Here is a 13,714-nt window from a genome sequence, read left to right as displayed (position 1 = left end):
CGCGCGGTTCACATCAGTCAGAATGCCTGTCCCGTGAGGAGCCACCACCAACCTGTGACTGCCTGTGAGCTGGGTGCTCAGCTCCCACCCCAGCTGTTTCTCTAATTACATTAAACACGCAGAATTCAGCTGCAGCTGCTCAGGCTGCTTCCAAAAGGACTCTCCTTTTAATTAAAAATTTGCTATTAAAAAGCATTAAATTGTGTAATGCAAATAATCCTCTAGAAATCATCTGTTCCAGCAGCTAATGACCAGCTTTGTTAGAGCAGTAACTAACAGCAGCAGGACAGTTAGCTAACAGGACATAGCATGCCACTGTCAACCAGTCCCTTAGGAACGTGGACTCTTTCCATCCTCCTCCCCCCAAATTTGACACAGAGAGGCTACAATATGTTGGATATATACCAGCTTGCTGTGAACTCCCTAAGCCCACAGCATTTCACACCAATTGCAGTTTTAAAGCTTTAGAAAATGGAAGAGAAGGGCTTGTTAACACTACTCCGGTTCAGGCAGAACCAAGCTGCTGCAGGCTCTGCAAAGAAAGACAAGGAACAGTCCTAAGGTAGTATGAAAAGGCACACACGCACACAGAGGTGGTTCCCCCCCGCCCCGCACCACTGTTCTCACTGTAACCTTTTTAACACTCTGGCCCTAAAAAATGAGGTTAAAGCGGTGCCTTTTCTGCCATACATGGTGCAAAGTCAGGGGAAATTCCCTTATGGACAGAAATTCACAGCCTACAAAGAAGTTGTAGGGAGAACAGTATCTTTCCTGTTAGGAAACTGGTCCTTCTGCAGAGGTAAAAAGCAAAAGTAAAAAAAGAAAACAAAGTATTTTTTAAAAAACATTTCAGTGCCAACTAAATGTTCTTTTTCCTTTGATTTTGCAGTGTCTGTATTGAAAGGCTGAAGTTCAGCACATGATACATAACATTGAGTATGCCATACTTAAACACTACATGAGCCAAAAGAGTGCATTAGCAGGAATATTTCCTACTCTCCTGATAACAGTGCAATCACAACCATCCAGAATTGTTATTAGTAATTTCCGATTATCCACATACCAGATAAGCAAAGTACTTTTGATAACCACTAGTATTATACGAGAGCTTTTTCTACAAAACCTCCAAATTAACAACAAGCCAACTTTATTAGTATCTCAGAGAAAATACACAGAGAACACCCACTTTATTAGAATTAATAAAATAGAGGCCGTGACAAATTTTAGGTCTTTCATACAGGCTCTGCAACTTTGCTACACACATTTCTGCCATCAGGGACGAATCAGCCTTTGGTGCTGCAAAGCAGTGCTCCTGCCCATTCTGGCAGGTCTTCTGCCTGATACCCCCCCAACCTTGCTGTATTAACCTGATTTTCACAACTCCTTTCTCACATTGCCCAGGACAGTCATGAAACCTTGCCACAGAGGCAAGCTCTGTTCAAAAGGCAGGTTGTCGCTTGCACGATTTCACCAGAGTGCGGCCATCCCTCCGTTCTGTTCAGTGCTCAGGCAGGGGGAACCCCAAAGGAGGCTCCTCCCGTTTCCTCAATGCTATTCTAAGTCGGGGGGGGGGGAGAAGTAGGGGAATCCTCCTCCTCTGACTTTTGCAGTACCTTTGAGTTTGAGTGCACTGAGTTTGGCCATCATCCCACTATTATTTTTTTTTTAAGGGATTGTTTGCATACAGATAAATCTCACCACTAAATAGATAAATAATGGAATCCGAATACCTCTCTAGTACAGACCACAAAGACATACAGAATAAATTTATCCTCTGGCAAGGAAGAAAATGCAATTGTTACTCCACTCCCAAATTGTGGGGGATTATGGAGAAACAGGTTTCTTAAAACTACAGGAAAAGCTATAGGAAGAGGAGGCAGAAAAAGGAGAAAACAAGAAGAGGTAAATAAAAAATAGCTAGTAAAAGAAGTAACTGGGAGAATCAGAATGAGAAATAAAAAGCTGGACTGCCTGGGGTTTTGGGGAGCCTCCTCTCAGCCAGACATGCATGGGCATTCACCTAAATCCCTAACACTGCAGGGACTGGAAATAATAAATGGTAACTTGCAGCTCAAAGGCTCAAAAACTTTCCAGCAGGAATGCACTCCAGCTGATAACTCTGGGAGTTTTTTGAGTGTTTGGTGGTTGGGGTTTTTTTCTGGGTGTTTTTTTTTGTTTGTTTGTTTGTTTGTTTTTGTGGGAGGGAGGAAGAGGAGAGCAGGTTAAAGGCATAAGGCCAGGAACATCGTTGTTTGACCTCCTAGGAAGCACAGCAACTTGCTGTCCTCTCAGACAGCCCCGTGACACTTCCACAGAAAAGCTGCTCAGTAACTGAGAAAGCCGTAAAGCAGAACTCTTGCTACAAGGTCTCTTCTCCCCCCCACCATCCCCCACCTTCCCCACACCATCCCCTCTGCACCAGTTTCACGCGAGAAAAGGAACAGTCCCCCAGCAACAGAAATCACAGGGCAGCAGCTTTAAACAGCGGGCCAGGCGCAGGAGCATCCCACTTGAAAATCACTGAGCTTCCATAGGGCAGCAAGCGTGGCCAAACCACTGGAGAATCCCCAGCATTTTAACTATTCTTTGCACATAACGTCCTTTCTGTCCCAATTGCAAAGGCAGTCTGGATGTCTGCAGCCAAATGAAAACAAGGAAATCTGCTGTTTACAGCAAAACACAGCCTACGGTTTTTTCTTTTTCACTAAGGAAGCAATTCAAATCTCTTGTTAAGGAAAAGGTGATAGGAAAACATTCCAAGTGGCAGCGGGGGGGCGGAATGAGGGCTTGCTTATCAAGAGTAGTATCTCAAAATGAGGGATGAGCAAACCTTAAGTTGTAGCTGATACTACTAAGACAACAAATCTGGTATTAGGTCTGCAGACATGATCAATGCACCCCATTTCCCACCCAGGTGAGTTATGAGCATTGTGGGATTCTCCAGGTGGGCAGCACACAGAAGCACAGCACCCTTCTTGGTCCTTGCAGCAATTCACACCTTGATCATAACCATCGTTTAAGGGCACACAAACTGGAGGGGTTTTTTTTATACACATCCATCAGAATCACTCCCACGAGACAGAGGTAGTAGGAGGACAGACCACTTGTCAAAGGAAATAAAACTGATCTGGGTCAAAAGAAATCTTTCTAATTCACAGGAGATTTCTATACTATTTTCTCTCCATTTTAAATAAGGACATGTCCAAAATTATGGTTTATGCTGAGAGAAGCCAACAGATAGAAGGTAAAATAAAAAGAATTCAAGTGCAACTATATTTTGGGGAAAAAGTCAGAAGTAGAAAAAACCTGAAAAAGCAATAATTCTGATAGATGCTGAGGATAGCATTTCACTACTGCTATAAATTCCCTCAAGGAAATTAACTCTGAAGCAGTTCAGCAAAGAATATGAAGGCAGAAATCAGAAACAGAATTTGGCTCTGGCTCTTGGGCTACTACCAGCCTCTCTTAAAATATGTATTTTTATTATTCTAGACCTAAGTGCATGCAGTTCTTCACAGCAAAGGCTGCCATGAGCTGGGACACAATGATCAACCACAAGTGCTCAGTTTGAACTATGAACAAAAGATATTCAAGAACTACTTTTGTACAGCTGGGTTAAAAATATCCAAGAAAGAGTACAGATCATCTGGTGACAGATCCAAAGAGGAGGCACATATTGACACTGGCGTAACAAAGAAAACTTAGAAGGAGGAGAAGGGCAACATCTAACAACACGGTGGACAAAATCCATGCACAGAGCAGACTTCATGGTGCACTGAACAAGCCACAATCCTACTCTTGTAGCAGAATACAGGAATGCTAGAGAAGAGTTTTCAAAACTATGAATGAGGATTTTTATCAAATTTTGCATCATTATTGCTTTGGGAGTCCTAGGACAGGAAAGGTCATGTTCAGCACTGTGCTGAACTTCACATCTGCACTGAACAAGCCTGCAGGAAGATACTGGGGTTCCCAACTCTGTCACTGCTCTCGTATTTGATGGGTAGCAGAAAGCATGGGGAAAAAACTGAATTATCCATAACAGTATCCCTATGTAGTGAATTAATTACAGGACTTAAAAATCAAATACACAGACTGACTGAAATTAAGTTTACAACTAAGCAGAAGACCAAAAGAGTTGTTCCATTAAGCAAGAGTCAATATTCAACACATTGTAAGTTTAGATCTACAAGAAACAGAAGGCAATGGTGAAGTTTATTTTATCTTAGCCATTGCACAAGCTTCAGTGGCACAATCAGGAAAGCATCTGCAAATGAAGGGTCAGGGCTATGAATGTGCTTATAGAAACCTGCTTCTTTCCTGCAAAGCAGGGACCAAGGGAGAAGAGAGCCATATCATTCTCTTCTACGTGTTCCCAAATACATCCATGTCAAATACGCACAAGATTTATAGATAAGTGAATCACTGGAACAGTAAGTTCTTCAAGAAGTGGAATTCCCCATAGAGCCGTGACTCTTGCCAACTTCCACAGGCATTTTATCTGCTTACGGCCAGTGGGGTTTTAATGATGTTGCCTTCCGCCTCTCTTTAACCCTCCCATATCCTCAGTAATGGGTGCATCTTTTTTGCCTTTAAAACAGGATGGCGTGAACAGATCACTGATTGATGTCCATCCAATTCTGCTGTATTTGGTGAGCATGGATGGCAAACAGTTTGTCTGGACCAGAATGCAAAATACTCTAGAAAGTTGTCAGGAAGAAAAAAACAAGTTGAAAGTTAGGGAAAGAAGTCCTTCCTCTACTGAAGTAAAGTGTGAGGTGACCAGCTATAATGGCACATTCAAATGGACGGTTTGCAACGAGAACATGGTACACACCATGAATTGCCTCAAGTCAACTTTCTTCTGACCAGACAAAAAACCTTACTGCAACAGTAAGCTCTTAGAAGGATTACTCCACTGTGATTACCTTGGCCATAATGTGCATCTAAAGACAAACTAAACATGCAATTACAGAGCAACAGCCTATAATTAGGGCTGCAATTTGATGAAGGCATGTTAGGATAACTCAGAAAGTGGTCATTTCACAAAGAGCAACAGCAAATGGAAATATCACCATTATTTTGTACCTAGAGTAACCTTTATTTTATCGGAATAGCAGTGTTATGGTCAGTGTGTTGCAGTCCAGAACCTCCATAGCAGAATCAACTGTCCTGCAGCAAATGGGCAAGAACCACAAATTCAACAATAGGTTTGCTTTAGATCCTATGTACAGGCAGGAGAGAAAAGCAGCCCACCTCACAGAGTCCTAATTTTCAGTCCTCTGCCCCAGACTCACTAGAAGCTCAGGTCACTGTAGAAGAGCAGGACAAGCAACACAGCTTGCAACAAAAACAGTAACAAAAAAACTTAATGGGGAAATTAAAGCAAGTGCAAAATATGCAAAATTCTTCAGGACTGGTGCAGTGATACTAGCATAGCTCACATTGAGGCAACACACCAAGTATTCATCCAGAAGAGTTTACAACACAGAATGGCAGTAACTAGGTGATTACTAACCACTAATACACACTTCAAGGAAAAAACCTACTGCTATGTCAAAACAACATTTCCCTTCTATGACAACGTAACAAGTGCAAGGAATATGGAAGCAACAATGCATGTAGCATCTGGACTTCAGCAAGGCTTCTGACAGCATCTTACATGCTGTTTCCATAAGCAATTTAGGAAAAAATGTGTATTCAGAACTAGCTTACAATGGTGTATACAACTCATTGAAAAAACATACTCAAAATTGCTCACTGTCAAACTGGAACAATGTATCAACTGATATCTTCAAGAGTTTGTCCAGAGTCCAACAGTATCCAACAGTGTTATTAATTATCTACATGATGCAATATGTGGCATTGTTATTAAAGATCATGTTACTGCGGGGAGAGTTGCAACCCTATTATACTATCAGAAGATAAATCAAAATGGTCTTGACAAATGCGGGGAGGAACCCACAGAGTGGATTTCTTCCTATTAGTTTTAATAAAGACAAATGTAATGTACGCTTCGATAGGAATCCTCATCTATACAAGATGGAAAAATTATTTGCTTGCCAGAAGTTCTGCAGAAAGTAGTCTGGAGCAATAATGCATCAGAAAACAAATGTGCATCAACAATATATTTAAATGCCAAGTTTCACAGGTTGCTGTACAAAACAAGAGTATCTTTGGTAGGACAGGTGAAGCAATTCTCTCCCCTCTAGTCAGCGCTGACATGGCCTTAGTTAGAATCTTATGTCCAGTTTTGGGCATCGCATTTCTAGAAAGATATGAAGCAACTGGAGAGAGTCCAGGGAAGAGGGAGGAGAGGGGGGGAAAAAAAAAAAATACTGGAGGTCTAGAAAACATGATGTATGAGAAAAAATTGAAAGAACTGGGTTTGTTTAGTCTGAAGAAAAAGATGACTAAAAAGAGACATGATAACAGTCTTCAAATATGTAAAAGACTGTTACAAGAAAGAAAAACTACTTTCCACATATACTCTGGATAGAATTAGAAACAACAAGCTAAGATAGCAGCAAAATATGTTTTTTCTAATGCTTAACTGACAGAAAATTAAACATTTGAAAGATTGCCACTAGGGGCTGTGGAAGCATTACAGGTTTTTAAGAACAAACATGCCGCGAACCAGCCAGGTACAAAAGGTTTTCACAGGACTGCTGAATGGACCATATGACTTCCCGAGGTCTTATTCAACATGCTTTGATTCTGTGTTGTAGGCATAAAACTTAATTCCTTTATTGCTATTTGTGACCACCCGTTGAGTTTAGAATGACTAGTCTCTTTATCTTAAAAGAAAAACTGTTCTTTCTAGGAAGACAAGAAATGCTCTGTAGAAAATGCAAGAATGACTGACATTCCCCCAAACTGTCTTTTCCAAACCACAATACAACAGAAGACAAGCATTGCCACTCATGACAGATGAGGAACAAGCTGTAGAATTGAACCAGGAATGTGATGTTTCTGGGTTTGGTGCCATTTACTTATAAAAGTGGTTTTCGTCTTGTGTATAAAGTTTACTCTGTGAGAGGCCTGGCAAGAAAAGATGTGAGAAACGATAAAAAGGAGAGATGACGAAAGTGAAGTTAAGGCCAAAATTAAACGTTACATCACCTACTAAACTAAGTGCAACAAGTCTTATGGGGCAAATGAAGCTTGATAACTAGCTAATATGAGTTTTAGTCATTTTGAATATTGCCAAGCAATAAATTTACCTGCCAATATATTAATCAGTGCAAATTACTATAGAAGGTGGCCACTGCTCCTCTCCTCATGCCATACCTCCACAACTACACTCAGATGCAACAAAGCTCTTTCTGCTGAAAAGCTGCTGCTAAGGTGCTTCGCATTTTGTGAGGTCCCAAGCTTGTGGAAATTGCTTCTTCATCCCATACAGAACAGGTTACAGATGCTAGTCCATGGGGTATGCTGTAAGGCACCTTTCGTCAGGAGACTTTCGTCAAGCTGATAGTCAGGAGACCAGGCAGATGCCCTTAAAACATTATCTACACTGACAGACAGAGTTGTGCAAAAGAAAGACAATGTAATGCATCACAGGTTTCCCAGAAAGGGATATTTAACAGTGGTTTGGTTAAAGGTGGCAGTTTCGTATTTCTTAAAGTTTTCTTAAATAAATTAACTCAAGTTAGACCTTAGCTAGGATCCTAGAGGCGTTATTTATTTAAATATCCTAAAAAGCAGATTATTAACAGTCCAAATTTTTTGCTCAAAGCAACTTCCAGCAATGTGAAATTTCTCTAAAAGAAAACTTAGGATAAACTTCCATGGTGCTTTGGAACTAGATAGAAATCCATGCCCTCTCTCTACAGTTCAGTAAATAATGTAGTTTTGGTTTGAAGTTGTGCCTTCTTTTGCCTCTTTCTGTATTTCTAGACAAAACTGTTCCCTTTACTCCATTACTCTTTTTTTTTTTTTGACCAAATTGGGCAATTTGGTTTTGGTCTCTTGTTTTTAGAGTAAGTGGCCACTTTAATGAGAAGAGCTGACATATTAAGCCCTCTTTTAACTTTGGGAACGTCACTGCATACAGCATTTAAACGGACAAGTCAAAAAGTGCCAAGAAGAGGAAACAGAAGACAGGTGTGGGGAAAGCAAACACAACAGCTCACTCCCATTGCAGAATGTCAGATAAGCAGACAAGAGTCATGCATCACCCAAAGAGCAGGGAGAGCTCTGTGCAGGCGAGCGGATGGGAACACAGCACACTTTGGTGAACATCTGTGCCAGGATGCTAAGGAATGGGACAGGGTCATATGCAGATTTTGTCAGAGAGAGAAACTGAGGTGATTTCAACAGGCAAGTCTGATGAGTTGTGAACATTCAGAATACATCTGCTCTCTTGCAGTGTGCTAGATGAGGCACATTACTCCTCTCTCAACCCCATCCCTCTGAGCCCAAGGAGGTTTACCAATATTTGGATGCTTTAAAAGTCGGCAGATTCGAGCTTCACGTTCCAGTTTCTGGTGATCTGAAAGAGAATAAGAAACAAGGCGTTAAGCACCACAACTCTGAACTAAGCTCTTGTTCATATTCAACGGAGAAAGGAACACAGCAGACATCCAGAGGGCTGGAACACAACTGTCTCCCAAAACCTCACAGCCATTTCAGGAGAGGGCTATGCAGCCGAGGGTGCAGGAGGACCTCCACTCCTGCTACAGAGCTAGCACTAAACTGATATTCCCTCCTTGGATTCAAAGCGAGTAGAAGCAGAGTCAAAGACACTGCTCTTCTGTCACCCTCACAAATATGCAAAGCCACTTCCAGTGACATCCCTTCTGAGACCTACCCCCTTCTCCAAGGCTGGAGAGGAGGAGGAAAAGTCTCTGAAGAAACAGCCCACGTGAAATGGGAAAAGGACCTGCTTCCACTCCAGAGAAACACTGGGGAAGAAGGGCAGAGTAGGAGGGAGAAATACAGAGCTCCTGCTAGTGCAGAGCCATCACATGAAGTGGGGAACTCTGCCAGCTCCAGTGAACCGTAAAGGTAACCATACTTCAGTACCCATGGATGGACTTGCTGGTGAAATGCTGATCAGGCACTTCGAGATCTCTAGGCAAGAAGTTCTGCCCAAATGCTAAGTATGCTTATTTCAGCCCAAAGGCAACATCAGTTCGAGTGCGACTGTCATCTGGATTAAAGAAAAAAATATCAAGGAGAGTAAAAAATGGTTTCTGCTCCCTAGAAATGTAACATGCGTGAGTGCAAGGAAAGGAGAGGGAGCTAGAGCAGCTCTGCCCTTCTCAGCCAAGAAGCAGGAGGCCTTTCAGCCATTGAGGCTCAGACAGATTTTTCACTACAGCAATGAGTGAGTCGTGAACATTCACTACGAAGCCCCCACCCTCTCAAGCAAAATGCTGACATTGGACAAGTACAGATTCACTGAAAGGATCTGAGGGAGGCAAATCTTTTAGACAGCGCTGGGAGCTACTAAATGCTAGACTTTTGAGGATGCAGGTGCCTAGAAAGTGGCAAGAAGCAAGGACTGCCCTTCCTCCCCAGTCCAGCCATCAAAAGAACATAGCGAGGGAAGCAGCAGTCCCTGTCTGCTCTTGACATTTCTTCTGTAGCAGATCTTCGGCACACAGGCTTGAAAACACACCTCTGCATCCCCTGTGACACACAAGACCACAGGAGTAAGCAAGCAGGACCCTTGGCTGGTCGGGCTACTCAGCAGATCACTGGTAGGAATGCAGCATCCTCCGATTTATAGGAAACCCACTAGAGACCCACTTCAACAAAGCCACACTGCAGTGCCCTGCCTGAGAACAGCCTATGCAGCTCCATGGTCTCTGCATGGTCTTCCCTTCCCTTTGTAAAGGAAGGCTTTGGGCAACTGTTCTCTTCTCCATGAGCAGAAGACGGAGACTGAACCAGATCTCTGCTCGGAACACTTTTCTCTCCCAGGCTGGGAATAGCAGCAGCTCAGGGCACTGCAGGATTTCTGTCTTCTTTCTCACTGCTGAACTGTAGAAAATGTCCCAATTAATATTTTATAGGGCTGAGATGTGCTTACATCCTCATCTGCTACTGTTCAGGGATGGGGGAAGGTAAAATACTCCTTTCATCTCTCCTTCCTTCTCAGTCCTGGAAATTATTGTTGTTGTTGCATATATTTTACAGTTCTATGCCAGAACCACTCTCCAATAAAGTAGCAGGCAGCAAGAAAGCCTGGAGAGCTTCCATGCTCCCAAGGCCTTGGTGCAGTGCAAGTGCTGTCTCACCTGCATTGCTGGGGAGGGGTGGGGGTGCCCTGGCTTCCCTTTTAGCAGCATCTCTCAAATGAAGCTTTGCAAAACACAGTTGCAGGGTAACAGACTGTGCTGCATACTCGGCACTCTGGCCAGATTCTCACAGCAGGACAACAGTTTAAGATAAACTATCCACAGCCCGCTTGCACGCCTGGGTCTTGCAAATTCCCCACTTACCCTCCCAGCTCTACTTGGAACTCCTACAGAAGGGGATCCTTCATCCACCCGGATCACGTTGCCCTCGTGTGCAGTTACACTTGCTGCGAATCTGTTCCCAAGTACAAGGACACAGGGAAGCAGACAGCAAAAACAGCTGAGCAAAGGGGGAAGAAGAGGTAAGAGTTCACCACGTGCTACTCAGCCACCGAGTCCTGACAGCCAGGACAGACAGCTGACAGGAGCAAGGCTCAAACAAAATGACATAACCATCAAAATGCCACGGGAGATGTAAATCAAGAGCAATTGCTCCCCTGAAATCCTACACCATCGTGCAGAGGGAGGGGAGCGGGCAGGGCAGCTAGTGATCATGGGCAGCCGCCACACCAGAACTTGTGACAAGAGGTCATCACCCCACACCCCGTCCCTCCAGCACCACACAGCCTGGCCGGAGACCAGAGGAGGAGTACAGCACTCCGGTCACAAGGTACAGGAAACTATTTCTGGTCAGGGGGAAAAGCATACCACACTCTTCTGTCTCCAGGGCAACAAAACAGGCAAACTCAAGCACAACTCGCAGAGAGAAAGCACACTGCAGCCCTGGGAGCACCAGCCCGCAGCAGCCAGCCACCACAACCGAGAGCAGCGAAAGGTCAGGCTGGGCGGGTTTCCTGCCGCGGGCCCTGGAGGATCACGGATCCCGTTCCTGCAGGGTCATCCATCCCGTTGCAGGCGGCACCAGGACACAGCCCAACCTGTGACTTGAAAAGAGCCCCCCCACCCCATCCCCAAAGAGAGCCCCTTTTTAAAACTTTCTTCATCGCCCGGTGGCCTTTGGCACAGTGTAGGCATTTGACTCTCGTTCCAGGGATCAGCGGCAGAGTCGATCTGGAACCTGGGGGGGAACAACCCTGTACCTAAATGCTTAAGGAATAAAAAGGGAGCTGCAATTTTTCTGCCTCTCTCTGGTCTAACACTGATTATTCCCAGTAAGAGACAGAAAAAAACAAAATTCTGTGAGTCCAGCAGAGCAGTCAAAGACTGGGCTTTAACACGTCTTATATGGGGTCTCACCGAACCTTAAAAATGCGAAGTATTCTTAACTGTATTAGAATAACAATGAAAAGACCGCGTGGGTTCAGATCCCTGCCTTAGCAAGAGCTTGCAAAGCAAATAATTTCTCCTCCCTCTGCCCAAAAGATCAAACTTATTTCTGCAAGCCATTTATGGAGTGAAGGTGTTTATTCTTAATGCACAGTGGAAGTACACCTCGTAGCTAACAGAAACACAGCAACACATCTGACCTATCTTACAGGACCCCACGCCTGGGACATTAGGCCTATTTCCCACCTTTCACAAACTATGAAATTCAACCAGCAACTTCCATAACTTGCCTAAAACACAGTATACCCTTTAAAAAACATAAAGGTTCACATCCAAGACTTCAAGTGATAAAGCCATACACCCACAGAAGTTACTCCAAATGGTAGTTATCCTTCCTGTTAAAATTTAGCACTGCCGTTCCAAGTCTGAATTAATCTACCTCCTGCTTCCAAATATTGGATTTCATTAAGCTCTTTTCCTGCTACGTTACAGAGCTGTCTAGCCCTGAACAATAGCTGATGCTTAAAACTTAAGTACAGGATATTACAAACACTCATCTAATATTCATTTACTGTTTTCCAGCCAAAGAAAAAAAAGAGAATCTTGCTATTTGGACCATTCTTCTATATACAGTCTGAAGCAATGAGTATCTACATGGACAGAAAAGTGCAGTCTTCCTAGCTCTTTTGTAGCAAAATCTAAAATGTAAATGTTTAAGGAGATGGTGCTTAAAAACAGCAGAGGAAAACTTTATTGTGTTTGATACACAAACTAAGGTGTGAATATCTATTTCTCTTTATTAGTTCTTTATATGATACAATTTCTGCATCTTGGTTCAGCATTTGAGACTACATTTAACACAAGTACCTTTAACATTATTGCTCTGCAAATACTGCACTAAGTGTCATTCTAGTAATGTTAATACCAGGTTTCTTCAGAATATACCCGATAAGAAACTGCCTGTTCAGAGAATGGGGATTTCTTTGGGTTGGGTTTTTATTTGTCTAGGGACTTACTTTACTAGAAAACAAGAATGATTGTGTTAGCATCCTTTGTGAGAGTTAAGGACCTGCAAAAATGAAACTGCTTCATTTAATGCAAACATGCAGTCCATTCACTGGGACAGGACTGCTTGTGCACAACGGATGGACAGGAGTGTCTGTGCACAATTAATAACGTCACAAGTGTAAGAATCTGTAACTGAGCAGGTTAGAACAAAAACAACCCTGCCTGAGTACAGAAGACAGCAGACCAAAACCATGGTAATTTGGCCTGTATGTCCTAAATGCATCAAACTTCAGCAGATAAACAGGATAACGTGATGTAGAAGAAAGGTGTATCCAACAGAAATAAAAAACAAAATGCAGACAGCTTTACTTCACAAAAACCTGGCAATCTCCAGCAGGGTGGGGAATATGACTACTTTTATATTGATGCACATTTCTTCCTCTTTTGTAAGAAAATCCTTTCATTGTCTGACCACTTCAGTCTGTTACCCCAAAGATGCGGTGGCAGAGATGGATGAATAACGTAAGACCCAACTTCTGGGCTCCTTTCTTCTCCAGGGAATCACTTCCCAGTTTTCTACTCTAGCCACTACATGCGTAGCTACTTTGCAGGAGTTTTTTCCTCACCAGGTCTTTCTCATTCAAGGGTACCCGAGGCCTGGAGGAGAACATTTTCAGACACACAGACAGGGCACAGGACATCTACAAATCCCAGTAGTCTGCAGCTGTCAAGTGAACATTTACATAACAACAACAAAAAAAAACAGATGAAGAAAAAGGTCACGGTGCCTAATCAGCCTGTGAAGAAGCTGTGCTGAGGAGCAGGGGCTGCCAGGGAGGCACAGGGAGACCTGTCTGCGTGGAGCTGAGGTACGCTTCCAAAAGGCAGAGTCTGGAGAAAGACACCTGCAACAAACCCAAAAAGGAGATCAGTCCCAGGCAAGTGGGGTGAGGGCCGAACTTGAGCCGGGGAGCAGGAGAAGATGGTCAGGTGCCGACACTGCCACCCTGCACGAAACCCTCCCGGCTTCAGACATTGCTATGATGCCCTGACTGACTCCCGCTCCCAAGAGATGCGGAGAGGGGTTTTGTTTCAGCTGCAGGCAGCTGCCACGCAAACACGCCTTCCAGCCAGAGTCTTGCCACAAGCTCCTCAAAGGACCAGTGACT

The 13,714-nt window shown here is 43.5% G+C and overlaps 1 protein-coding gene across 7 annotated transcripts in view; it reads right to left on the bottom strand.

Annotated features, from left to right (window-relative positions):
* CAMK2G (calcium/calmodulin dependent protein kinase II gamma) overlaps positions 1-13,714 on the bottom strand; it is a 126,081-nt gene that overhangs the window by 60,502 nt on the left and 51,865 nt on the right. For 5 of the 7 annotated variants that reach the window (XR_012044022.1, XM_072871673.1, XM_072871676.1 and 2 more), the window contains exon 3: positions 8,438-8,497. The exons of 1 other annotated variant lie outside the window; for it this stretch is intronic. Coding sequence is in view for 4 of the 6 variants with exons in the window: in XM_072871673.1 (XP_072727774.1) it covers positions 8,438-8,497 (60 nt within the window). In the remaining 2 variants the exon portion in view is untranslated. Of the gene's footprint in view, positions 1-8,437; positions 8,498-13,714 lie in introns of those variants that run through there. One more of the 7 variants, XM_072871679.1, reaches the window with a different exon arrangement.

This window comes from Ciconia boyciana, chromosome 8 (assembly GCF_034638445.1).
Source record: "Ciconia boyciana chromosome 8, ASM3463844v1, whole genome shotgun sequence".
NCBI classification, from domain to species: Eukaryota; Metazoa; Chordata; class Aves; order Ciconiiformes; family Ciconiidae; genus Ciconia; species Ciconia boyciana.
Note: the sequence above shows the minus strand (reverse complement) of the source record. Positions and strands in the feature narration are given on the sequence as shown.